This window comes from Nyctereutes procyonoides, unplaced genomic scaffold (assembly GCF_905146905.1).
Source record: "Nyctereutes procyonoides isolate TBG_1078 unplaced genomic scaffold, NYPRO_anot_genome, whole genome shotgun sequence".
Taxonomy (NCBI): Eukaryota; Metazoa; Chordata; class Mammalia; order Carnivora; family Canidae; genus Nyctereutes; species Nyctereutes procyonoides.
In genome coordinates this window covers 26699237-26726341 of record NW_026575139.1, presented here as the reverse complement: position 1 = coordinate 26726341, position 27105 = coordinate 26699237, and the positions used below count along the sequence as shown (strand labels likewise).

General features: G+C 44.1%; 1 protein-coding gene across 8 annotated transcripts in view; it reads left to right on the top strand.

The window, feature by feature from the left end:
- The window catches only part of RGS6 (regulator of G protein signaling 6), a 564384-nt gene that overhangs the window by 465646 nt on the left and 71633 nt on the right, over positions 1 to 27105 (top strand). For 7 of the 8 annotated variants that reach the window (XM_055304454.1, XM_055304453.1, XM_055304452.1 and 4 more), the window contains 9 exons: positions 2340 to 2390; positions 5333 to 5439; positions 6661 to 6712; positions 12640 to 12704; positions 16160 to 16236; positions 18628 to 18709; positions 20452 to 20526; positions 22189 to 22287; positions 23395 to 23456. In XM_055304454.1, coding sequence (XP_055160429.1) covers positions 2340 to 2390; positions 5333 to 5439; positions 6661 to 6712; positions 12640 to 12704; positions 16160 to 16236; positions 18628 to 18709; positions 20452 to 20526; positions 22189 to 22287; positions 23395 to 23456 — 670 coding nt within the window. The remainder of the gene's footprint in view (positions 1 to 2339; positions 2391 to 5332; positions 5440 to 6660; positions 6713 to 12639; positions 12705 to 16159; positions 16237 to 18627; positions 18710 to 20451; positions 20527 to 22188; positions 22288 to 23394; positions 23457 to 27105) is intronic. The other variant, XM_055304455.1, reaches the window with a different exon arrangement.

Here is a 27105-nt window from a genome sequence, read left to right as displayed (position 1 = left end):
AATTAGTGACATGGATATTAATGATGACAGTAATTAACAGGGGAAAGGAAGGGCTGTCATTGTCCCAGGGTGAGTAATCAATCTTGGCAGGTGATAAATAATGGTTCAGCAAGCTCAGCAGAAAGATAATCCGCCTGCCCGGGGGAGAGCTGTTGCTGATGCTGGAAACCTATCCGTTTCCAGGCAACCCACAAAAAAGAACTATTTTTCTTTTGAGGAAAAAAACAGGTTAGAGTCTCTCCCCCACCCCCAACTTGGGATTACAGTTCTTATTTGATTTCTGCTTTGTTCTTCATTTCCTAGGACAAATGTTGAACTTGTATAATTTGGAGGAGATGGACACACACGCACAAACACACACAGACAGACTCTCCTTTCTCTCAAAGAATGTGAATGAATAGGAGTGGTTTTGATCCAAAGTTTAGCTCACAGACGCCATCCGGGAGCAAGAGCGGGGAAAAGCTTAGAAGTTCTGCTTTTGAGGTTGAAATGGGGGGGAACTTGCTGGGCTGTGTCAGTGGAGGCTGGTCCCGGGGGAGCACAGAAGGAGTAGGATGGCGCCCTGGTTGTCTACTGAGCAGGGTTCATTCTCCCTCCAGAGAGCCAGAGAGAAACAGGTCTGTGTCGCTCTCACCTCTGGCAACCAGTCAAATTTCTGAGAAACTTTATTTCTGGGAAAGGCAATGCTCCCTAAAGACTTCTGGTAGCTCTTCATGTTTGCAGCTGGGAATATGTTCCAGGAGAGCTATGGGCAGACCCTGTCTCTCACACCAAGCCTCAGACCCATGCACGACAGGACTCAGACATCTAGAAATGTTGCCCTTTTCAGGCTGCTTGCCATCAAGCATTCCATCCTGAGGTGACAAAGCCACCTTTGAAGATCTGCACTGGGATCTTTGAAGATCTGCACTGGTTTAAAGTGAGATGGTTGAGTGAAAAGGTGAATTGACTGGGAGTTCAGAACCTTCCAGAAATTTGGACATTTTCAAAGAGAGGCAAACAAAAGAAAACATATTCAGAGGATTGTGACCAGAGTGGGAAGGGGGTCTAGGTCATGTCATGGGAGGAAATGGCTGAGGGACCCAGATATGTTTCACCTCAGGGGGATAAATTCAAGAAGAATGTTGATAGTATATTGAATGGACTCCCTCCAGAGCAAGAAGGTCTGGGTTTGTTTTTCTGTCATCAGAGGACAAATGTTAAGTCCAAGAGAGGAATTTAGAGAGGGTCATATCTCTGTTCAGAGAAATCAAAGATGATTTCACTGGGACAGGCTAACAAGGGGGGAACTGTGATTCCCAGGTAAGAGGGTTTTTCCCAGTGGAGATTATGGCACCTCCTGTCCAGGGTATTATGGATGGGACTCCAGTATTGGCAAGGATTGGAGTACGCAAGCTTTAGAAGTCCTTTCCAACTCTTACAATTTTATGTTAGTTAAGGTTGGACTCGATGTCAAAACAGATAAATCCCAACTTCTAGGGCTTAACACAACAAAGTTTTTGTTTTTTGGTTTTTTTGTTTGTTTGTTTTTTAGTTTTTTAAAATCAAGTCAGAGCCTAAAATGGGCATCAATTTTTGTGGTTGTTCAGGAGCCCAGGTTCCTTCCACATTGCAGCTCTGTCCTTGCCTGGGTTCTTGGGGTTCTCTCCATTCAGCCAGCAGATAGAGAATGAAAGGGTCAAATGGGAGTTTTCATGGTCCAGGACTACAAGGGGTATATGTCATTTCCAGCCATAATACATTCAATCTATACCCAAATGCAGAATAGTCTAGAAATGTAATGTAGTGACCTAAGGGTTAGAGGAAAGAGGTTTTGGTGAATAGAAATTTCTCCCCAGAAATAAGGTCATTTTCATTTAAAATAGGCCCATGCCAGAAAAAAAATTAGAGGTGTTTTTTTTTTTTTTTTTAAGGACCTGTAAGGTCACCTTTGTTGGTCAGGCCTTGTCAGTTAGGGTAGGATGCTGAAGAGACCTCCTCCCTCAGGAAATATCCTGAGAACCAGGTGTGATAAAATTTCACCTCACCTGTCTCGGGGAAGTCATTGAAATCTGTATTTGCAGGAAGTCCCCTCTAGATACTCCCTAGAAGTATGGACACAAGATCATCCTGAGTCATCAGAAGTGGATTTTTTTTTTTTTTTCGGAAACAAATAGGATGGTGACTACGGAAGTGTCCCACTAGATAGACATTGTTAGTTAGGAATGAAAAATCATCAATATTACCTAGCTCTGTGGGCATGTGCTAGTTGGAATTAGGACTTTCTTAGGTAACCATGTTTCTTCTGCCACAGGATAAGCATCATGACATCTTCAGTTCAAAGTGCTTTATCGTTTCAGGTACTGACATTGTGCAGTGGCTTATGAAGAACCTTTCCATCGAGGACCCAGGTACTTGACCCTGACCATCCTCCATGGTATTGAGGGACATCCCACAAACAAATTCTAAACCAGATTCTCCTATCTTCCTGAGAACTAGGCTTATAAATGTGAATCCCAAGATATGGAATCACTCTATTTGCAAATAAAATTAATTTATTTTCTTGACTGAATATCTATCTTTAAATCTAAATCACCCTTTGAGGAAATGAGCAATTATTTAGAGTGCCAAAGAGCCCAATACAATAACATGTGAAATGAGATGAATTCTCGTTAGCCACAGCAATTAAAGATAAGTTGTAGAGCTATCACAGAACAGCCTTCTAGAGCCAGCTCTTAAAATTAGATTGCTTGATCCACAATTAAGATGTTTAATTATTTGCTAAGACTCCTTCTGTTTTCTGCTTCTACAAGAAGTGAAAGAATGATTTTTTTTCCAACCTTAATTGTGCATTTCAATTAGGAAAACCTTACCAGAAAAACAGCAACAAAACCCTGGCCAATAAAACAGTTTCCAAATCTGTCCTCTCACCAGAAAATAAGTAGTAAAATTTATTTTCATAGCATAATTGGAAAATGAGGAGTTTCAGAAAAATGAAAATTACACATAAGCAAATCTTACTATCTGTGTTAGTTAATATTTTTCAGAGTTTATTATACACTTCCTGTTTTGACTGAGTATCCTTGATGCCTGAAGGTCATATTTATAAATATCCATTAATGTGTTCTTATGTTCTTGGGGATTAAACCTATCTACCCCAAATTAAATAGCTTCTAGTGGCTATGCTTTCTAAAGATTTTTTTTAATACCCTTTCTAGGCATCTGACCTTCAGCTGTGATTCCTTCCTGGGGTCACTATGTCAGCTCAGGAATTCCTATATTTTAATCTGATGCTCCCAATATACTATTGACTATGAAACAATATAATTTAACAATATAATTTACACAGAGTTCAATTAAATACAGTTGCCAGAAATCTGAGTGCACAAAAGCAGGTCATTAATGGAAGCGACACTAGCCTTTTTCACCATCATGATTAATGGTCACTTCCATGACTAGTGAAAATTCTTAATTCTAGTCAAGCTCTTAATCCACAGGGAGAACCTGTGAATTCAAATCCTTTTAAGGAAAGAGCCCGAATTAACTACGCCATGTGTTTCCCTCATGCAGACTGGACTTCCAATTGTCCACTTGTAAAAACTGGACTGATACATGTCTATGGGTTTAGTTACATGCATGTAAAGCCAATGTTTCTTTGTTATAATGCTAAGCCTAAGGAGTCCTTTTCTTCAAGGTGGTCTCTTCTCTTCCAGTTGCACTGTTTTCTTTACCCTTCTACGATTCTCATTATGTTCCTGGCACATACTTTATTATGATCATTAGTAGCAGTAGCAGTATTGTGAGAGCCCTGAGCCAGTGAGTGGTAGAGGAATAGGCTTTAGGAGACCTCTGGCCCTCACCTGAGAAGCTTCTCTGAAAGGTCATGAATAGTAAGGATCATATCTCTGAAGGTCTCTTATACTCAAATGGGCTTTAGGAGGATATCAAGTTTTTGGGAACTGTTTGGGCTTCTGAAAAAAATGGATGAGCAGGAGGAGATAAGATTAATTCACCAACTAGGAAAAGAAGTGTGGAAATGAGGCAAATCAAGGCATCGGGAAGCCAGGCACATCCAGCGTCTGCCCCTCCTTCCCCATTTCCTCCCCATCTGCCATATACCTAAGCAAAACCACAAAGGATGAAGTGAGAGTTCTAGCTCCTACATTGGTGACATGAAAGTCACCGTCTTACCAGATTTTGTTCTCTCTTCCCTGTGGAAGAAGCAGCTGCCAGTGATGAAACTCTTCTTTTGCTGGACCCATGATTCTTGAAGCATGTAGACTTTAAAAAGCAATCTGGTCATCACTAAGCAAATAAAATACAACTTCATTCATTCTGATTCCACAAGCTATTTCCCAAGGATAGGTGGTTCTAAATAAGCAAAACACTTGGATTATATACACCCCCTTGAGAAGTTCGCAGGACAAAACAAAGTACTTTAAAAAATTCAGAGCTAATGAAAATTAATAATGTCTGGAGTCTCCCTAAGCATATCAGTAATTTCCACATCCAAAAATTAGTTTTTACCAGTAAGAGTAATTTTATATTTGGGAAAGATTATCATGCATGGTAGACCCATTTAGATTTGTTATTTTTTCCTTAACTCTGCTCAGAATAAATGTAAATTCTTAACTGTGTGACTCGATTTATGGCCGGTACAATGTAACAAAAACAATGGATTAATTGTGGCAAAAATATAAATATTTCTGTCAAGTTGGTCTCCCTATGCCACTGCCCACTATAGTGCCCTTTCTCCAATCTCATAAGAAAGTGAGGTTTTACTCTGTGTCCATAAGAGAAGGGCAATCCTCTCCTCCTCTCTGGTGGGACTGTCATATTGGGGAATGTAATGTGAGTCCAGAGTCTCTCTGGGCAGTGAGGCCATGTGCTTGTTGCCGGGGATGATAAAAATGATGAAACTACGAAGATGAATCAGGACTGCCAGCACCTACTGAGCACCAGGCCCTGCTAAGCACCTGCATGAAACATGCCCTTTGATTCAGTACAGGTGTGTATGTGCCCGAGCCAGTGCTCTTAACTGTGAAGCTACTTTCTTCTGGAAGTCTTGGGGGAAGTTAAGCAATGTCAGATTCTCAGAGCTGGAACCCAGATGGGGCCTGGACATATGTTGTCCCTTCCCAACCCCACTCCCTGCCTCCAACCCAGTACATTTATATCAAAGGTTATCAATCAATCAGTCAATCAATCATGCAGTTATCTGGGGGTAAGGACAGCTGGCTTCCAGTTGCCTGACTTACGATCCAGCTAAGGAGCCCTGCACTCTGACAGCTTGCTAAATACTTCTCTCTCTCTCTCTCTCTCTCTCTCTCTCTCTCCTGCCCTGTCCATGCAGTTGAAGCAATACACTTGGGAAGCCTTATAGCTGCCCAGGGCTACATCTTTCCAATCTCAGACCACGTTCTCACCATGAAGGATGATGGCACCTTTTACCGTTTCCAGGTAGGCCTGCCAGCTCGACCCCCTGAAGAACGTTCTCTAATCATCTGATCTCAGATTAGAACTACCTACAAAACTGAGGGTATTTAAGGGAGCAACCCTTATCTCCCCCCAGCACTGGGAAGGCCAAACAAGCTTTTATTTGGGCCATTTGTTGGTGGATGGGGTTGGATTTTCCCCATATTTCCTCATTCATTCTGAATAGCAAACTTTTGGGAGGTAAATATCACCCATTTGACAGATGAGAACACTGAGGAGGTGCTCTGAGGATTAATAAATCTGGGAGGTGGCCTTGATTTGAGCATAGGTCAGCCCAATGGCAAAGACTTCAATCTTTCTACTTTGGCATACTGTTTTCCTAGTGTGCAGTTTCTATCTGCTGCCTAACCCTTCCCACTGATTTTCCTCTCCTTTTCTCAGATCCTGTCCTAGAAGGAATTGAGGCAGAGGATAAGGGGTTGTGTCAAGGTCACCAAGGGGTTTGGAGTGGAGTTTTTCAGATAGAATCAAAGGGTATCCTAGTCTGCTCTAGCTACTATAGCAAAATACCACAGACTGGGTGGCTTGAGCAACCGAAATTTATTTCTTACAGTTCCACAGGCTAGAAGTCCAGGATCAAGGTTCCAGAAGGTTCCATCTGTGGTGAGAGCTCTCATCTGGGCTTTCGGGCAGCCACTTCTCACTGTGTCCTCTCAGTGAAACCCTGCCTGAAAAAGACAGAGAGAAAATGAGTTCTCTAGCAATTCCTCTTATAAGGACACTAACCCTGTGGGGTCAGGGCCCCACCCTTGTAACCTCATTTAACCTTAACTACTTCCTTACTCCAAATACAGCCACGCTGCAGACTAGGGCTTCCACATATCAGTTTTAGGTGGACACAATTCAAAGGGATAAAAGGAACTTGGAGTTTACATCCCCGTAAACTGTGCTCATCTTACTTCTACTGTCTTAGGATAAGAAATCTTTGCTGTATAAACTCTCTCATTTTTGCATTTATTTTGCTCACCTTGGATTTCATTTCTCAATACTGAGATTAAAATGTTGACAGCCTCAGATGCATTAAGAATGGGAGAAGAGGGTGGTGTCAGCACAAAGGAAACGGGGGTGGGGCGTGTCACTAGGAGGGTTCCTCACTAGGGGCTGGAGAGGGTAGATCCTGGCTCCAGGCAGAGGAGAACAGGGGCTGCCATTCCCTTGAGTCCTGACATCGGTGCTCTTTTGCAGGCCCCATACTTTTGGCCTTCGAACTGCTGGGAGCCTGAAAACACCGACTACGGTGAGCAGTGAAGAAGTGTCACTTCTGGGAGTGTGGAAGACAAATGCCTGGTGTCTGGGTGACTACCACGCAGGGAGGAGGGGTCGCTATCCTGCTTAATCCTTTTCATACCGTTGACATGTAATATGCTCCCTGTTCCACATAATGAAGAAAGGCAGTGCACACCGACAGTTGCAGCCTCTGGAAGGGAATGGGGGAAGGGAAGAAAAGTTCTATCAAGCTGGCCAACATGCTCATTCCAGGGAGCCATGGAGAACCAAGATAGTGGCTGCTGACCAGTCCTTTCTGGGGCAGAGTTTCAGGAAGGGCTGGATCAAGGGGCCACCTCCCCCTTGGTCTTTCTATTCTCATAGCCTTGTTGAGACTTACTAATAATTCATTGGTGGTTTTGATAGTTAGAAGTTAGGGGGAAAGGGAGACAGACCAGAGAGGAGTGTACAGAAGTTACCCTGGACTAGGAAAATAAGAGTGGCTGAAGTTGGGAGCTTGTCAAGAACAGAGTTACTTCTGTCCAGGCAGATATCTGTCAGACTCTTACCACATAATCTCCATGAGACTCTTTAATATTTCCACATGCCAACCCTCTAAAGAAGTTATATTGTCTCCATACTCCAGATAAAGAACTTGAGGCTCAGAGAGGCCACACCCTCACTCTTATCACCTTGTATTCTACTTATCTGGATGTCCAGTCAGTCGTAAGCTCTAGGCAGGTACTGGGCCTCCCTGTTCATTCTCTTTTTTTTAATTTTTATTTATTTATGATAGTCACAGAGAGAGAGAGAGAGAGAGAGAGAGGCAGAGACATAGGCAGAGGGAGAAGCAGGCTCCATGCACCGGGAGCCCGACGTGGGATTCGATCCCAGGTCTCCAGGATTGCGCCCTGGGCCAAAGGCAGGCGCTAAACCGCTGCGCCACCCAGGGATCCCCCTCCCTGTTCATTCTTATGCTCCCCAGTGCAAAGTTCATGGCTGAGGTTTAGTTGGCACTTTGTAAATAGTTGCTGACAGTTCTGGTTCTTTCTTAAAGGTGGTTAACAGACACTCAGTAGAAGCATCAGAATTGGAACTCAGATCTGAGTGGCTTCCAGGCCCATGCTCCTTTCATGGCCTGTCCTTTTGCACAGCATCCTTGTCACTGACTTCAATGCTAAGGCAATCCACAGTGGCTCTCCTTGGGACTGGGGCACTTGGTGAGACACACAGCTTCTCCCGAGGTACTTTGGAGGATTGCTTGCACAGGAAGGCAGAGGCAGCTGAAGAGTATGGAGGGAGGTGTGCAACTGGGTAGTGTTCAGGGAAGCCTGTCCAGAGACCTTGAGATAAGTTAGATTGGCTTACTCCCAACACCAGCAGGTGGGAGTGATGCCAAGGATGGGGTGTGGATGACTCATGGCTTGTAAGGCGACAGTTGTTGTTTTCAGGTCTGAAGGACGGCCATCATGCAGGGGTCTCTGCAGCTATCTGCAGGTACCACAGTGGGTCCCCCTGGAACTGGGCTGTGCTCTAAATGATGTGATAAGTGGATAAGCAAAGCTTCCAACTCAAAATCAGAGCTACATTTGGCTATTCACAAAACAAGTTCTTCTGGGGCTGAGGTACTGCTCACAAAAGCCAAACTGGAAATTTGAGTAATTGTAGCTCAGATCCATGCAGCAGCCCATGTGCCCTTGTGAATGTAAAATCCAATATTCTTACAGGCCGTGAAGAGTGTGGGGAGGATGACAGGACCAGATAACTAGACCCTAGTAAGAGGAAGATACCTACTTGAATATGAACCCATAAAGCTTCAGTTATTGGAGTTATTGGGCACTAATACACCAGGGCATTAGTTCCTTTTCTCTACATGGCTTCTCCACATATGATTTTAGTTGTGCAGCCTGAACAAGGATAGAAATAACTATTTATATCAGACTCTCATTAAAACAAAATTATTTTGGCAAGTCAGATGGAGAAGTCAAGGTATGAGATGCAAAGGTACTCACCAGCATTTACAAAGCAATTTAGTCAGAAAATCAAAGTATTTACCAAGAGAGAATTTAGGACAGCCGCTCCAGGGTCAACTGGCTACACTAGCTGTGTGATCTTGGCAAGTTAATTAACCTCTCTGTGCCTCAGAAACTTCATGTGAAAATTAGAATAATAATAGTACTCATTTCCTAGTGTTATTTTGTTAAGATGAAATGCAATGCCTATTACATTTGCTGTGTGACCCATGGTAAGGACTCAATAGAAACCATGGTGATGGTTAGTATTACTACTACTAAAGTAATATTTGACAGTATTAGTTTTGTGATGACCCTCTTGCCAGAGAGGATGTGAAAGCAAAGCTTAGAACACAAAATAGGGACAGCCCCGGTGGCTTAGTAGTTTAGTGCCACCTTCGGCCCGGGGTGTGATCCTGGAGACCCGGGATCGAGTCCCACGTCGGGCTCCCTGCATGGAGCCTGCTTCTCCCTCTGCCTGTGTCTCTGCTTCTCTCTCTGTGTGTGTCTCTCATGAGTAAATAAATAAAATCTTAAAAAAAAAAAAAAGAACTCAGAATAGGTATGATTTGGATTGATGAAAAACCAAAAACTTTCATTCAACAAACCTTTACTGATCACCCACTCTGTGTCAGTTGCTATGGCACAGATTTGAATAAACCACAGTCTTATCATGTAAGCTTTCCAGGCTTGGGGAGGAATCATGGTGGGAAGGAAGAGAGTGAGGAGGAGTCTGATCTGAGTATTCAGAGGTTTCATGTTGATGAAGAATGACTGAGAAAGTTGAATTGTTTAGGAGGGGCAGTTTATCAAAAAGCCTTTGGAATCGGGAAGAGACATTTAGAATGGATGTAGCAGCCTTAGGGAGTCTCAACAATGGGGAATGACCTGCAAACATTCCCTCATCTGTAAAATGAGGATAATCATAGTGTTATTTGAGGACTGAGTAAGTGAACATTCGGAAAGTCTCTAGAATAGCACCTGACATTCAATGAGCTTCATGTAGGTGGTAGGGGCTGTTATGGTGATATTCCAACATGTAAAACACTACTTGGCACATAAGAGGCACTCAGTAAATGTTTAAATGGGTGAATGAATGAATAAATGAATGAGTATATAGGGCAGCGAATGTCATTATGGGAAAAGCTCTGAACTAGACATCAGTTCTAATTCCACCTCTGCCACTAACCGGCCTATGGGTAAATCACTTCACCTCTCTGGGCCTTTGGTTTTCCCATCTGGCCATAAGGGACCTGTGCTTGATGGTTACCAAGGTTACTTCCAATGCTAAAATCCCATTGTACCAAAAAGCAATTCGAGGGTATGAGAAGCACAGAGACATACATGTTAAGGCAAACTTTGAAAAGGGAGTCTGTTCTTTAAGTACATTGAAATAGGAGGAGGTCAATATTTTTATTGTTTAGTTGCACATGTAGTATACGAATCTGTTCACTTCAAAAATTTTTAATGTTTTCTATTTTTATCATGGTGAGATGTGATGAGCTTGAAATGGCAGTGGGTCATCCAAATGAGATGCCAGGAGGTAGGATTGCCAGGTGTGAGGGCAAGGAGACAAAGATTTTCCAATGAGAAATTAAATATCTGAGAAAAACCAACATCTGAACTTAAAGCGAGTCTCCCAGATGCCCTGTGATAGGACTGGCTGTCATTACCAGGGGCCATTTGATTGCTTAGGCATTAGAGCAAGCATGGTTGAAGGCACCATAGTAGTACAGACAAACCCCAAGTTCTATACCAAGGAAAGTTTAACAGCTACAACCTACCTACCTAGTTGTGGTGAAGAGACTCCTTAACATATGGCATTAGCCCCAGGGGAAGCAAGCTGAAAGCATGTGACCAAGTAGCTCAAAGTCATCAAGAAGGGTACTAGCTTTGCATTCCATGCACAGTATTTTACTTTACAACCTAGCTGGCCCATTTTGACCCAGATGAGTTAGATATTTCTCAGGATGATTCTGCTTAAATGAAGTCCATAGCCCAGCCTGGGTTAGACTTTCTTGAGTCTTATATTTATCCAGTACAAAATACTGTTTGGGACAGCATTATCAAAGCAGCTTTCACCTCCACTGAGCTGCTCTGCTCCTGGGTCCACAAGGCCAGTGTGGTAGGGATGGTGACAGGCTCCTCTTTAGTAGCCCCCAATTCCACAGGCTGCCTAAATGGCGGTCCAAGAGAGTAAAGGAGGTAATTTGTAATAGAGCAGATGCCCCTTCATCAGACATTATGGAGAGTTATGGCTGCCTGGTTCTTTGAAAAAGCTGGTAAGTGGAGGGTTACGAAAAAGAGATACATTCCTACTATAATCACTTCATATCAACCAAAGCTAAACAAAGATACAATCTTTTGACAGGTTTATGAGATGGACCAAAGACTCTCATCGATTATGGGCCCCAGTAATTTGAGTTTCTTTCTTAACTAAAGCACACTCAAAATAAACCACCCAGTTTTGCCATCTTTAAAGTGCATCAGGAATTTAAAACCACTTTTGAACCAACCTGTATGTTTACCCCTTTCAGATTTTTAGTATTTTTCCTCATTTTTTTCAGTTATTTCACCTCCACCAAACTCATGAGCATTTGTCTTAGCCAACTCTTCTTTATCAAATTGTTGCAAACCATTCACCCGGGTCTTCATAGAAACAGCAATCTCTTTTCACATCAGTTTCATCAGTGATATATGATATATAGTGAACATACAGTATTAAAATAACAGGTGTGTCTGATATAGACAGATTTGAGAGCAAACACAACTGACTCTCATCCATATATAACTCAACTGGCATGAGCGGAAGCATGAGCATGTCAGAGGAGGCTGCCAGCCATGAGGTGCAAGCATATTGTAAGCTGCCATGAGCACGTTTTTCAGACCACATGGAGGAGGTTGGTTGATCCAGCAAGGATTTGACCAGATCTCCTAGTATAACTAACTTGTCAAAACACAGGTCAGCCACAGGCCCTCTCTGACCCTCTCTCCTGGTCATCCCATTGGTCAATCATATTGTCTACTTGGCACTGGAGAAGGAAGGAGATATTGAAGAAGGAGACATAGGGAGAGGAAGAAGAAGTGGTGAAGTCAGGTTTCAGGAAGAATCCTCTGGCAACTGAGGGCCAAGAACCCTTCCTTAGCTTGGGAAGAGAGACCAAACTGTCCATCCTTTCCACTGTTCATTCACTCCACCTGGCAGTCCAACACTGATGCTAGGTATAGGGATTCAAGCTGAGCAGGACACAGCTTCTGCCCTTGAAGAGCCCTCGGCCCAGAGCCAGAGACAGTCTAGTAAACCCGTAATTATGGTGCACTGGAATTAAGTTCCATCGGTGAGAATTGGTAGATGCCATCTGGAACACAGAGCTAGGTCTTCCAAGATTAGTAGAAGGTTACCAGAGAGAGGAAAAGAAGAGGGAAGTGGAACCTTTCATGCAGAGAACACACAGGTGGAAGAGTGGAACTGAAAGGGGTTTGGTAGCCTCATATGCCCAAGTGAGGCAGGGAAGGAAGAGATTGACAAGGTAAGCAAATGGATCTTAAAGAACCAAGCATGCCACCATAAGGAGCCCAACCACTCTTCTGAGGTCCCTGAGGAAGCAATGCAGAGAGTGTAGGCAGGAAGGTAACATGACCATATTTGTAAAAGGTGACCCTGGTGGGGGATGCTTGGAGTGAAACAGAGTGAGGAGGGTGAAAGGGAGCAGTCAAGACTTGGAAGATGGAGTCCTCATCTGATCCTGACCTGCTGGAAGATTCCTGGACATCAGGTGTCATGGCTCCCACATGGAAGCATATCCTGCACAGATCAGGGCTGAGCACACAGGGAACGCTGGCTGGATGGCTGGGTGAATGAGTGGATGGACAGACGGTTGGATGGATTTGTGATGCCACCACACTGCTAGTTTTGCACATGTTGTAATTTCTCTTCTTCCGTCAGCCATCTATCTCTGTAAGAGGACAATGCAGAATAAAGCAAGGCTGGAGCTGGCAGATTATGAAGCAGTAAGTATGGTTGTATTTCAGCTTTGGTGTGGGTGGAGAATAAAACCCTATCTGCAGCTCTGTTTCTGCTTCTATTTTTCCTTTTTTCTTTCCCTAGTCCCTTTCAGGCAGTGGAAAGGAAGTCCCTTTTATTTCCCCTCCTTTGTTCTCACCTCTTCTTACCATCCAATAAAATTGCATCTTTATTTAAAGAGCTCTCAAAACTCAGCAATAAGAAAACAAACAGCTCAAAAATGAGCAATGAACCTGAAAAGACATTTCACCAAAGAGGGCAATAAGGATGACAAATAAACACATTAAGAGATGTTCAACATCATTAGCCGTTAGGGAAATAAAGATTAAGTCCATGGTAAGAGATCACTTTACTGACCCATGAGAGTAGCTAAAATAAAAAGTCTTGGGAATGCCAAGTGGGAATGCAAAATGGCACAGCCACTCTGGAAAAATGGTTTGGCAGTTTCTTACAAAGTTAAACGTACACTTCCCATATACCCAAGCTGTCCGGCTCCTATGTATATACCCCAGAGAAGTCAGAACTTCAGTTCACACAAAAGCCTGGGTAGAGCAGCTCTGTTTGTGATAAGCAAAAGCTGAAAACAACCCAAATGTGCTTTAATGTAAATGGTGAAATAAACATTGCTGTGTCCATCCAGTGGACTACTCCTCTGTGGTGAAAAGGAGTGAATTATTGATCCACACGACCACTTGGATGAGTATTTAAGACATTACATTGAATGAAAGAAGCCAGTCTCAAAAGATTACAAACTGCATGATGCCATTTATGTGACATTCTCTTAAATACAAAACGGTCATGAGGGAAAACAGGTGACTGGTTGTTGGGAGTTACAGGTGGGGGTAAGATGTGGCTACAAAGAGACAGCACAGGGAGTTTTCTGGGGGTGATAGAACTATTCTATATCCTGACAGTGGTGGTGGTTCCAGGAATCTAATCTATACATGTGTTAAAATGCATAGAGCTGTATGCAAAAAGGAAAAATAAAGGAGCCGTATGAGAATTTTTAGAACTTACTATATGATAATTTTTAATTGCATCTTTAAACCCAACTCCCCTGTTCTTGGCCATAGAATCTAAGGACCAAATTCAATCCAGAAGATAAGATCCATATCAGATGAAGTATATGCATTCCCCGTTTTCCTCCTGCACCACCTTCTTTCACAAATGTGATTCCTGCAAAACTTGGAGGTCCTGCCACCCTCATACCCATTCCCATTTAGCAGGGCCAAGGCACTGAGGACTCAAAGACTCAGATAATTTTTTAAATATTTCAAATTTATGATTGCAGAATCTTTTCCCCAAACCAAACTTTATATGGATCACAGAGAATCTGGGAAATTGGCCAGATTTTCATTTACCCTCCAGAAGGCATGGAAGCTGCTGAGCCATAAAATAAATGACTAAAGCGCTGGCAGCTAGGGGGAGAGGCAGCACTGGGGACAGTGATGAGTACTTTCTTGATAATCCAGCATTAATAGGACTTCCATCCGGATCCTTCCCTCCAAACGTCCCTCTTGTGCTGCCTCAGTTTTCCTTCCATATTAAGTGTGAGGCCCACTGCATCAGACTGTCACTGCTAGGTACCTGTGCATGAGCCAATGGGGAAATAGTCCCTCCAGGACTATTGACCTAGGGCCCCAGGACCTGGCCACAGTGTGCTTATCAATGGGAGCCATTAAACATAAATATGTGGGAACATTACGATCTTCCCAAGCAAATCCTAGCAAGGCTGTTCTGTGGATCTGAGCATCCTGGGCACCCAGTTCCTGTCCCCATCACCCCTCATGTGCCAGCCATCACCTCTCTTTCGGAATCTTCTATCCTACTTTTGTGCACACAGTGTGAAGTGCTACATCCCTCCCCTAACACGACCTACAGAAAGACCCAGCCTGCAGAAGTGTGGGTCCCCTCCATCCTGTGTCTCTCTTCCCCACATTTTCCATGTTTTAGAAAAAGTCCTAAATAGAAAAAGAAGCATCAGCTCCTGATATATTTCCATTTTCTCTTCTGTTGCCATATAATGTTCTGCTTTAGCATTTGTAAAGAATATGGCATTAAGATGTTCTTTCAGGTTGAAGTTATGCCTAAAAGGGGGTTAGAAATTTTTTAAAGTATTTTGTTTTCAAAATTCAGTAATTTTATTAATTTTTTTCTGACGATACATTCTCTTTGTAAAATCAAAACTTCAAACAGCAAAGAAAGGAGATGAAAGAACCTGCAATCCTTCTCCCCTAACCTTTCTTCTGTACATACATTTTTTTCCTTGACATAAAAACTTAAACCATACCCTGAACACTATTCTGTAAGCCACGTTTTCCCCAATCATGTGCTGTAAGTATATTGAGAATCTTTCCATGTCAGTAATAATAATCTAGATTATTGGTTTCGATGACTGCCTAGTATTCCATGGTATGACCGTTCATAATTTATATAACTGCTCCCTAATTGACTGATGTATAGGCATTGCCAGCTTTGCTTCCTAGAGCAGTGGAAGAATCAAAGGAACAGGCTTTTTTGAGGTACTCGTACACTGAGCCTCGGTAATAACAGTTTAGGTGTGTTGATCTTCAACTGAAGCTCCTTTTATATTAATAATCCACTAATGAGGGTAATCAATTAGCGTTGGCATGAGCTCTATGAAAATACATAGCATAATGTGGGCTCTGTCCTGCATTCCATCAGAATTAGGTGGGTCATTAGGGGACCTGTCAAACACCACCACCCACCCCTCACTGTCCTATTGTGCCACCTGGTAAGCCTACAGACTTAGAGAAAAGGCTTCTCCCCTCTTCCTCCAAAGGCAACCCTACATGCCTTTTCTTTCTTTCTTTCTTTCTTTCTTTCTTTCTTTCTTTCTTTCTTTCTTTATTTTTGGGTTTTCCTTTCATGAACATTACAAATATAGACACTCCTTTTTTCTCTTGCTTTTGAATCCAAACTTTCAAAGGCATGAATGCCAGGTCATCAGCGTTTTCCTTTCCTGCCACATTCCCAGGCCCCTGCTTGCTGGAAAAGGAGTCATGGAAATCCATACTTGCTTTTGCTCTCAGAAATGTCCAATAGCCTGCAAAGAGCGCCCCCCCCCCAATCCCTTCCCCAAATCCTGCATAAATAGCCACAAACCCTTCTCCCTATCTTTAGCGGTCTTGATGACAAGCAATATATGAGTGGTGTTATAAAATACACAAGAGAAGAGGAATCAGGTGAACCACGGAGACTTTGGATTTAATGGGTGTGTAAATGAATATTAATAGTTCTACTCTGTACAGCAGGGTCTGGTGCAAAATCACATTGGGTTCACGGCCAGTGGATTTAAAGTGGGGTGCTGCTGTTCTGTTGGGAGTAACCAAAATAGATGACTGCCTTGTAATAAGCATAGGTGTCGATGTGCAAACTTACAAAGATTAATGCCCTCTCGTTGATTTTCATTTCTCATTAGGAAAACTTAGCAAGACTCCAGAGGGCCTTTGCAAGGAAGTGGGAATTCATCTTTATGCAAGCAGAAGCACAAGTGAAGTAGGTGAACTTAACAGAGACCCTGGAAAAGAGAAAAGACTCTCTGGAATGTGGAGGTGGTGTGAGAGTGGTATTGCCAAGGCGGGGTTTCCTTCCACGGCGGGCCAACTATGGTCAATGCTGTCATCTTGCATGAAAGCAGCAGAGTAGAAATCAAGGCCTAGATGGATAAGTTTCATCTTTGTCATCAATGGCACTCTGAAATAACTTCAAAAGCAGGTGTTCTAGCAGCCAATGGGCTTGCTCCGCAATGTAGAAATCTGGTTAGAAGATGTTCCTATTTCCTAAAGAGATTGCCAATGATCCTTCTGTGCTCAAGAGCTGAAAAACATCAGACCTTCTTTACCTGTAGGTCTGGAGGTTTTGTCTTCATAGGAAAACATTTTGGAGCTTTAGGGAGCCAACTCTTCTCCCTTTCCCCCCAGAGGAGGGGTTCAGAACCAATCAAAATAAGGTGCAGAAGTCAGATGTTGGAAGCCAGTGTGTTTAAGATTATTACTGATAAAAGGCAGGTTATAGGGTGCAACTTTGGATCTGTGACCACAGTTCTTTACCTGGAATTCAACTAGCCCATGCTGAGCAGAGCCGGATATCTGCAGAGCCCCCCACCCCAGGGTAGAGTTGAGCCCTGTAAGTTCACTGCATGCAGAGGACAGGCAACCTGAGGACAGGCTGACCCAGGGCCCAGACAGGACCCACCCTAGCTTTCTCGATTTCTTCTTTCAGATGAACCAACAGGATTCAGGCCCTCTTTCTCCTCCCAGAGTACAGGAGATGAAAGTCTAGCTGGAGTGTTTGCCCCACACTTTTCCTTCCCAGGGAGTGTAGTGGAAATTTCTCCCTCTCTAAGGTAATATGAGAAGTGGCCAATAACTGTCCGCCTGCCCACAAGTGTGGTTGTCAACCAGACCCTTTCAATTCTAGGCAATGAGATTGCTCAGGTTGGGTTCTCTCTTGCCCCTTCCAGCAATGATCTCTGATTTAGCTGGAGGTGTTAACGGAAGAAATAGGACAGAGGAGGGGATGAGAAAGGGATGCTGAGCTAGGCAAAGGTGAGCATTTTTTCTCTGGGCACCACTTGTCCCTGAGCAGCATCTTCAAAGGACTCCCTCTGCACTCTGGGCAGTGTTATAGCCCATCACCCAGGGCTGGGTCTCAGGCCATGTGGGTGAGCCTCCATCACAGGTGTGGTTGTAGTTGGAAATTACCCGAGGACTTTAGGTCCAGTGTCCGGCATGATTCTATTGCTCTTCCCCTCCCTCTGCAGTGTCTGCCTTTCCCCTCTGCCCATGACTCCACACCCCTGCAGACCACCCTGTGGCTACCGGCAGCCCAGGAGGGAGGAGGGCACTGGGCACTGGACACTGAGCTGAGCTGGAGAAGCCGTGGCGGCCCCTAAGGAAAGAGAAAGTGGGAGGTGGTGGGGGAGGAGAAGACAGTTGAGCCTGTGTACTCAAAAGCCACTGCGAAGCAAAGAGGAGACCTAATTTGCACTTCAGGATCACACAGCAGTGCATGTTAAAAAGGAGGGGAAATTGTCACTTTGTACATATATGGTATTTCTCGATTAACTTTTTTGATTAACTCTGAGATTACATTATAATTGTGGGCCATTGAAGTACACAGTAATTATCACAAAAATCACAGGGTGATTATGGTTTATTTCAGGCCAGTAAACTAAAGTGCTCCCAAGAGAGCCAAGAACCAGAAGTTACACAACAATTAATCTGTTACTTTTTACTTAGAGAGGTAATATGAAGTAATACAGGCTTGAAAAAAAAAAAAAGAAAAAAAAACCCTCTTATCTATGTTACTGACCAGAACATAAAGAATTTGTCTTTGTCACCTGTAATTTCCCTCTTGCAATTTGTGCCTCCCCCAGCTGAGGCCAGTGATATTTGCCTTCTGGATCTTGTCACATGCTAGGGATATTACTCTGCTTTAGAAAGCCAAGTGCTTTAAGTGACTTTTAAAACATGGGACATTTCTATTGACTGTCTCTAAAGCAAACTTTCAAATTTGACGATGAAACACTGCAAAGCCTATGGTTATATTCTTTCCTATAATATGAATGCAGTCTCCACTTTGATGGGGGGCATGTCCATTGATAATTCAGCTCTGAATAATCTAAATCCTAATCATTCAAATGGACAGTTGGGTTCTGGTTCTCTCCTTGGGCCCAGCATGTTCATCCCACGTCTGTGATGATTTGTGGTCCAGCCTAGAACAAGTACTCTTCCCACGGGCTGATTTCCCGAGGTTTCCTTGAGGGAATGGTCTGCCACATTTTACAGCTCTGCAGAGACCAGAGACCACACAGATGCCAAGAGCCCTGTGTGCACTAAGCTCCTAGAAACGAGAGCCTCTGATTTCCTTTCTTTGCTCTTTCAGGATAGATCGAAAAAAGGACAAGACAGAAAGGAAAATTTTGGATAGTCAAGAACGGGCCTTTTGGGATGTGCACAGGCCAGTGGTGAGAAAACTCTGCTTGGTTCTCTATGATTCTGTCTGTTTTTTGTTTTCTTTCCCTCCTTCTTCACTCAAAAGAAAAGACTATCTTTAGCCACCAGGTGTCTCATTCTTAAAAGTAAAGTGAATTGCTAAACTTGGTGAAATTGGTTTTGCCATTCAGTCAATTTAATCTCGGTAGATAGTGCAGAATGTATGACAGTTGCAGCTTTTAAAAATTATTCATCCATGAAAATATGGACTTGGAAAAGGAGAACCGTGGGAATTCCCCCTTAGGACCTCTGGGCCCCAGAAGTTTATAGCCCCAAATTAGGCAGTTTCTGTTTGTTTGTTTTTTTTTCCATGCATTTGGGTGTTCCCAAATTGGGTACATAAATATTTACAATTGTTAGACCTTCTTGTTGGACTGTCCCCTTTATTATGATATAGTGCCCTTCTTCACCTCTTATTTGTCTTTGGTTTTAAGTCTGGTTGTCGGATACAAGAATGGCTACTCTGGCTTTCTTTTGACATCCATTTGCATGATGGATGTTTCTCCATCCCCCCACTTTCAATAAGCAGTTTCCATTTCTACTGTCATTCGACTCTAAATCTTAGAATAATTCGTCTTCAAATGCAGCCCATTGTCAGTATTCACGGTAGTTACCTTCTGCAAAGGAGCCGTGCATGCTGAATTAGTGAATGCTGAGCCATTATCCTGGGAGAAATCCAGGGTTAGGTTCCTGCCAGCAACTCGATGCCATCTTGTCTTCAAGTGATCAATACATAACCATGTCGAAAGCCTTTTTCTGTTTAAAGACATCTTATTTAATGTGTGTGGATTCATGAGTACTGAACTCACGGCCACCAGCACTATATAGCTCATGCCTGAAGGGGGCTCACCTGACACACCTTGTTCTCTGACAGGCACCTCACGGCCTTCTTGCAAGCAGGTACACTAGACGACACCACACTATGCTTGGGGGCCATGTTAAATAGCAAAATCACCAACCAGAAGCACAGAAATGTGGAAAAGGTGGTCCTAAATAGACTGTGAAAAGGACACTGGTTTACATTAAGAGATGAAACGAGAAGCCTCTCTTGGAACAGGCACATGGGGGCATTCACAATTTTTGCTGTTCTGCACCTGTCCATGAATGATCACAAATGTACCACAAATATGAATTTGGGGGTTATAAATAGAATTTAGCTCATAGGTCAGTTCACAAATACAAAATCCCATGCATAATGAGGTTCGACTTTATTTCGAATTTCCTATGATTAAAACAACCCTCGCATTTTCTTCATGAAATGGAACTAAAATGAGGAAATTATGTCAGTCCTTCCTAAAAGCTGGTCAAAAGAAAAACCCAAAAGCAATTCCCCATTGTGCTATTGGATTGTGGATAGATGGTCAAATAATGTCTAGTAAACAAAGGCTGTGGCTAAATCTATCTGGCCACTCTGCATAAGAAGTTTGCTCTTATAAACTGCACATTCTATCCTCTACATGTCACCCCCTACATAATGGGACGTAGGCTTTTATATTTCATATGGGAACTCTGTGCAGAAACACATAATGAAGACGAAACATCTTGGTAAAAGGCATTGTAAATGGCGAAGTAGAGATAATCATGTATGGTCTGTAACGGGAAAGACAAAGACTGGGTCTGATGATGTTATTTGAAAGGTGTGATTTTCACTTAGTGATTTATATGATTTGTATATGATTTATATGATTTATATGATGATTCTTTTTTTCCTCAGCCAGGCTGTGTGAACACAACAGAAATGGACATAAGAAAATGCCGGCGTCTGAAGAACCCACAAAAGGTTAAAAAGGTTCGCTAGTTTAGCTGAATTAAAAATTCTTGACGCAAATAGCCCTTCTGTTTCTGGTACTGTTCAAACAGTCATTTGCTATTTGTTAATTCTACCCCGTTTTGTCCTTTGAAACCATTTCATTCATTCATTCTACAAATATTTGTGGAGTGACTGGTGTGTACTTGGCACCGTTCTTGCTGCTGAAATAAGGTGGTGAGAGTCGTCACAAAGCCTACAGTCTGGTAGGGGGGTGGGGAGAGGTGAACCCCCAGACAGAAGTGTCAGGAGGGCTGCGTCAGGGAAATGTTGAATGGCACCAGGAGGGGGTTCGGAGGGACCCCCACACTGGGGGCTTTCTAAGGGCTTCCAAAGCAGGCTCAAGTGTGCTGAAGCCTGCAGGTTAAGTAGCAGTTGGCTCTGGAGAGGAAAAGAAACTAAAGGAACAAAAAGTATCAAAGTCCCACAGGTGAAGGTGAGCTTTATACTTTGAAAGTCCTTTATATAGCTAGATCATCCAAATTCAAATCACCATCACACCCAACTGTGAATGGGCCAACCATCATTTGTGTTTCACTGTCCTTGAAGGGACAGTGCCCATGGTATACTCAAGGGTGCCACACTCAGCCCACCCCACCATTGGCATATCCCAACTTCACAACAGCACCAGGGACCATATTGTAGAAAAACATGTCTGTCCCCCATAACATGAATTTCAAAAGGTTAGAGATGTAACCCCCAGACATTCCTATTTCTTGTAATAACCAATGCCCTCCTTTTGTCAAACACACACACACATGATATGATATGTATATCAACTTTTTGAATCTATTTACATATTTTATTCTTTGGATAGTCATGCCCTTGTATGTATTAGACTTTATGATGTTCATCTTAAAACATCCTCATTTAATCTTTAAGGGCCCCCTAATTCTAATATTCCAGAATTTCATGGAGCTCACATCCACTCTATCTGAGCCCTTCTTGATTTTACAGATTTCAGCTATACATTGCATAGCCTTTGGGGTTTCATTTCATTCCCAAAGCAAAGATTGTCTTTCATCTGTCTCTAGCACAAGGACCAGCTTAATAAGCAGCCATAGCATGCAGAGAAACTGAGGCCAGAGACCTGTTTGGCTGAAAAGGAAAGAATCTGAAACCCTGCCATCTCAGATTGTACCAGATGAGCATGTCATCTGCTGGGGAACAGAAAATCTAGAGAGGATCTTTTGTGCATAACTCTCAACAGTTGTTCTTGAAACTTCCTGTGCCTTAGAATCACCTGGGCCCTTTGATAAAAGTGCAGGTTCCCAAACCCCACCCACAATGACTCCGATTCAGTAGGTGTGGGGTGGGGCTCAGCAATGTGCTTCTTTACCAAGTACCCCCAGATCATTCCTTGCAGATGGTCTATGGACCATATGTGGAGACACACTGATACTCAAGAGACTGTTGCAGCCTAGTGAAAGGAAAGCTCTTCTCACAGTGCTAGCCCAAAGATGGGACAAGCTGCCTCGAGAGGAAGAGCTCCCTTCACTGTAGAAATTTGCACAGAGGCTGATCACTTACTGTCAGGATGTCACAGAAGGGATAGGAAGCATCAAATGAGCTCTTGCACTGCCTACCCTGAGGCGCCCTGCAATTCTGAGGGTGCGTGATTCTGTGTTCTTGCTTCTTCTCTAGTCTGTGTATGGCGTGACTGAAGAATCCCAGTCGCAAAGCCCCGTGCACATACCCAGTCAACCAATCAGGAAAACTACAAAAGAGGACATCCGGAAACAGGTGAATGAATTGACTACTGCACTCCCAGGAGGAGACGTAGCCAGTTTGAAAACCCTTTGAATGTTCACCTCTGAAGGCTGAGTGAGCTTTGAGTTCCTGGAAACCACAGTGGAACCCAGCTGTGGATGACTTGAACCTCTGAGTGCTGTGTGTGAACAACCCATGGAAGCTTGAGAGGAAAAATGCTCTACCAAGCTCCCCCCAGCAGTTATTAGAGAAGGACGCAACGGAGTTGTCCCAATGCCTCGGGGTGACTGCTGTAGTCGGGGTTCCCACAGAATAATATGGGGGCTGAAGGGGGAAGGGGCGGACTGGTATCACAGGGTCCTTAACATAGTAATGCACTGACAGAGTAAGCCAGCTCAGAACCACCGACTTTATTGCTATGATTCAAAAGGCAAGTTTACAAATAAAGCCATCCTCACTCTCAGAACCACTTCAGCATTACTTGGTTCAGTGTTGTCTTCCTTCATGATGAGAAGCTAACTGGTCAACCCAGGTCAGCAGACAATGGCTAATTACATTACTCCTTTCTAGAATTCACTGGCAATTAAGTAACTTTAGGATCTTTACATTATGTTTTACTGGCTTCTGGCAGTGGCGGTGGGGGGTCCTGAGGTGCCTGCCCTTGACAAGTTTATATTGGGTGGGGAAGAGGAAACAGATGTATGCGAAGAAGCTATTTGATGATCTAGTCAAGTATACCAAGCGCATGGTGGGTGTGATGTAGGTGTGAAGGGTGCACAGAGGGAACTCACTAGAAATTAGTCCAACCAGATATTTACAGTACCTGTAAGTGTTGCTAAGCTTTGTAGGATATACACCACTGCCTCTAAGTTTGCAATCACTTTTGGGAGTCAAGACTTAGGCTACCACCCAGTACAGAAGAATATTGACATAGGCTAAATGGTAGAGTGTGATTCCTGAGTGTGGTGGAAATTTCCAAAAGAGCAAATGATCATTGGAATACAAAGCTGGAGGGTTGGCAAAGGCTGGCCAGAGATGCTGCTGTTTGGATATTTTTGGAAATACAAGGTTTGGGTTCATGGGGTGAAGGGTGAAAAAAAAAAAGTTTGGTCTTAACACCTCTGTTCTATCTTTCCCCAGATAACATTTTTGAATGCACAGATTGACAGACATTGTTTAAAAATGTCCAAAGTGGCTGAAAGGTATGTTTCTCCTCAATAATATTACTACTTTCTTCTAATTTAACAAAAGAGAAGTGTGACGGGGTCGTGGCTAACAAGTATGCACCACGTCAAGAGGCAGACTGTAGTCATTTCTTAAACTGATGAGTAAAAAAAAACTGCAGGCCCTTGTGCGAGTACAGCTAAGACAAGCAGACCTCCCTTGAGTGATGTCAAGAAATGTTTTGTTGCTGAAGCTTTTCAGGGGTGACCACGGGACCCTGTCAATCTAGGAAGAATGTCCTTAAAAGCTACATAATGCATTTTTGCCTTCAGCCTCTTGATGAATTCAAATAGAATTGCTCCCTTTTCAGCTATAAAATGCCCAGGTTCACTTTATAGGGGGAAAAAATTATGTGTGCCCCTTTGAGGTGCTGGCCACGCAAACAGGAGGGGGCTGGGCCATCAGGAGGCGTTCCACCTCCACACACCATCAACCACAGAACTGCATCAAATCAACTGTAAAGAAAATATTTGGCACCTCCAGCCTGGCTTCCTCAGGAGCATTTGTGCTACAATCTGCACCGGTAGCTGGTTCCACTCCCACTCCGTTAACTCATGGGAAACTCAATTTTGTCAACTAAATGGTCTGTTTTTCGAATTCTCAGTGAAGAGGAGAGACCACCTGGGGAATCTGTTATGGAATAAATCTGATCGGACAGTCCCAAACTGAACGTTTGTTCAGCCATATGCTACTGTTGAAGCGATGACCAGTATCCGAGGGATCAAGGGCTTATGCTGGGTCTTAGCATTTCCTGGATATCAGAGTAAAGTGGATCCTTTAAACCCAGCTCACACAGAGGGCTGGCTGTGTGTGCAACCTGTCAGCCTTTCTCTGCTGGCCCCAGGTTGATCTGCATGCTCTTTCTAGATAAATAACAACAAATCGAGGCTAAGAAAATTCTACTCCCAAACCCAAACCCCTCAGTGAACATCCTGTGTTCAGGGGGCAAGGGGAGCCCTGGATTTGCACTGGCATCTCTGATGGCATCTCGTATCTACTCCGGGACTTAATGATAGTGTTACTATTGATATTCTGGGCAATCTTGTACATTTTAGGATAGTTAGCAGCATCCCCGACTTCTTCCAGCTAGATGCCAAAACCCACATCACAACTGTGACAACCAAAAAAAAGTCTTCAGACATCATCAAATGTTCCCAGGGCAGGGCCAGAGGGGAGGCAGCATCAAGTCACCGAGATTCTCAGTAAGAGTCACCGAGATTCCCATTTTCCCCAACACAAGTACTTTGGAAGGTGGCCACTGACTGGAGCTCAGTTTGACTTCGACACAGATTGCTGTGGAGTCAGGGCTGCAGCTGACTCTGCAAGTCACAGAGCACCCCCTCTGCCCCCCTCTACTGTCATGATGCGGGGCTTCCCAAGTACCAGGCTCTAAAGTTGCTTTTCCGATCTCACTGTGGTTGCCTTTGTTCCAGAGAGTGCCCTTGAGTGAGGTAGCAGGATGACCTTGACTGCATTGGTGCTAGAGCCTGCAAGGGACTCTGCTCTTCTTTCTCTGTGGAAGAGGGACAGGAACGGCTGTCCTTGTGTGCTGGGGGGATCAGTGCTAGAAATGCCTGGCCTTCAAAGGGCACATGTGAGTTTGCAGTCCTAAGAGAGCAATGTGGGGGCGGCTAGAGGGAGCATCTTCCCTTGGGTCAAGTCACGCAGGTCCAGTGGTTTTGAGCAGGACAGTCCAGGCAAGGAGGGGTTCAGAATGGGTTTCTCAAACCCTCGCTCTGGGGATTTGGATTCAGTGACTCCAGGTAGATCCAGAGGAGCCTGCATTTTGAATAATCTATAAGAGGACTGACCAGGTCTTTGAGAACTGGGGGGAATTTGGAGGGAATTTGCCACTGCCTGGCCCTCACTGACCTGAGAGCTCACAGGCGAAGAGGCATCCAGCTTTGTCTGATCTCTGGGGGATATGGGGAAAGAGCCTGAACCGAGAAGCCTCAGGGAAGCCCACTGACTCCAGGCAGGTGTGCTGAGGCCTGAGGCCGGCCAGGGAGACAGTCCAGGTGGGGCGGGAGCCAGGCAGGGCCTACTGTTTGTTTGTTTACTGCTGTCAGGAAGGGCCCCACCTGATAGCATCTCATTATGTCTGAGAGGCTGCTCCCCTGGCACTGGAGAGATTATTCCAAGGAGCCACTCCGCACGCCTAGCTCCGAGCTTCAGGAGTCTCCTCCCAGCAGAGACTAGATTTTATTCCCAGCAGCAATAACTGGCAACTTTTCAATGTGACACAAGGGTTTTTCATTAGAACCACAAGGAAACTCCCAGATAGAGAGGAGGAGGGAGAGGAGCCGGGTGTGAGCAGGAGATAAAGCAGCCTGGAGCCTTGGCCTGTCAGCGGCTCAGTGGGGGCGGGGACAGGGAGGCGGTGCTGGCAGCTGGCCTTGGGTGCGACTGCTCTGCTTCCCAAAGCTGAAAGCTGAGCTGTCTCAGGTGGGCACACACGTCCCCATGCTGGGTGTGCTTTCCCTGGGCCTGTGGCCGGTGATGGGTGGGGATTAGCCATCAGGCAAAGGACCTCGTCCATGTCATGCAGTTCCCCGGGAGCTGATGCTGGGGAGAGGCCTGAGGGCTGGTGATGGTGAAGATCCGGTTCCAAAAAGGCAGGAGTCAGGATTGGGTCAAAGGTTTTGGCCACACCCACCCATTCCCCAGAAGGGAATAAGGAAACTTGGCCTACTGAAGGAACAGAGCAGAACAATGTAGGGGATGGGTGTGGAGCCAGCCATCGGGGTTGTGATCCTGCCTCTGTCATTTCTAACTGTGTGACCTTGGGCTGCTTGCTTCATTTCTCTGCCCCTCTGTTCTACTTCCTTAAAGGAGAGAGAGCAGTAGCACTTAACTTAGAGGGTTAATGAGCTCATCCAGGGCAGGAGCTTCACCCAGTCCTTGGCACTATATTTGCAATAAATATTTGCAATAAATATGAACCTTTATTATGGTTTTCCCCTGTGGTGCTTAATGGTGTCTTGGAAAGAAGCAGAATTCAAGTACGTGAAACAGAATGAACTGGGTGCGTGGTGTTCAAAGGAAGGAACAAAGGGCAAGCCACGGAGTGAAGCTGGTCCTGCAGATGGCAGCTTTGTGCTAATGCACTCCTTCCACCCTGTCTCTTTTCCGTCTGCTGCACAGAGAGCCCTACAAAGACCCTGCAGTCCACAGTCTGTGTGTCTGCCCTCTGGTGCCTCTGATAGCACCATTAATCTGGCACCTTTGAGGAAGGAAGGGCCAGATAGGGAGAGTTTGGTTCTTCTGCGCAAATCTCAGGTCGTTCTGGTTTCAACTGTGCTGTCCCGTTGTCACCATGAGTGGTTTCAGGCCAACATCATGGCAACCAACCTCCATTTCCCAGCCTATGCTCCTTTTGCACCTGGAAATAATACAAAGTCCTATCTGTTACCCGATTTTTGCTTTGGATAGTATGGTCTCTGCACACATAAATGAATTTCCCAGATAAATAACATTTAACACCTTAAGCTTTTTATGTGAACTATTTTAAATGAGAATCTTTTACTTTAAATAAAAAAAAAAAGATTTATTTATTACAGAGAGAGAAAGGGAGAGTCTCAAGCAGACTCCACACTCAGCACAGAGCCCAACACAGGGCTCGATCTC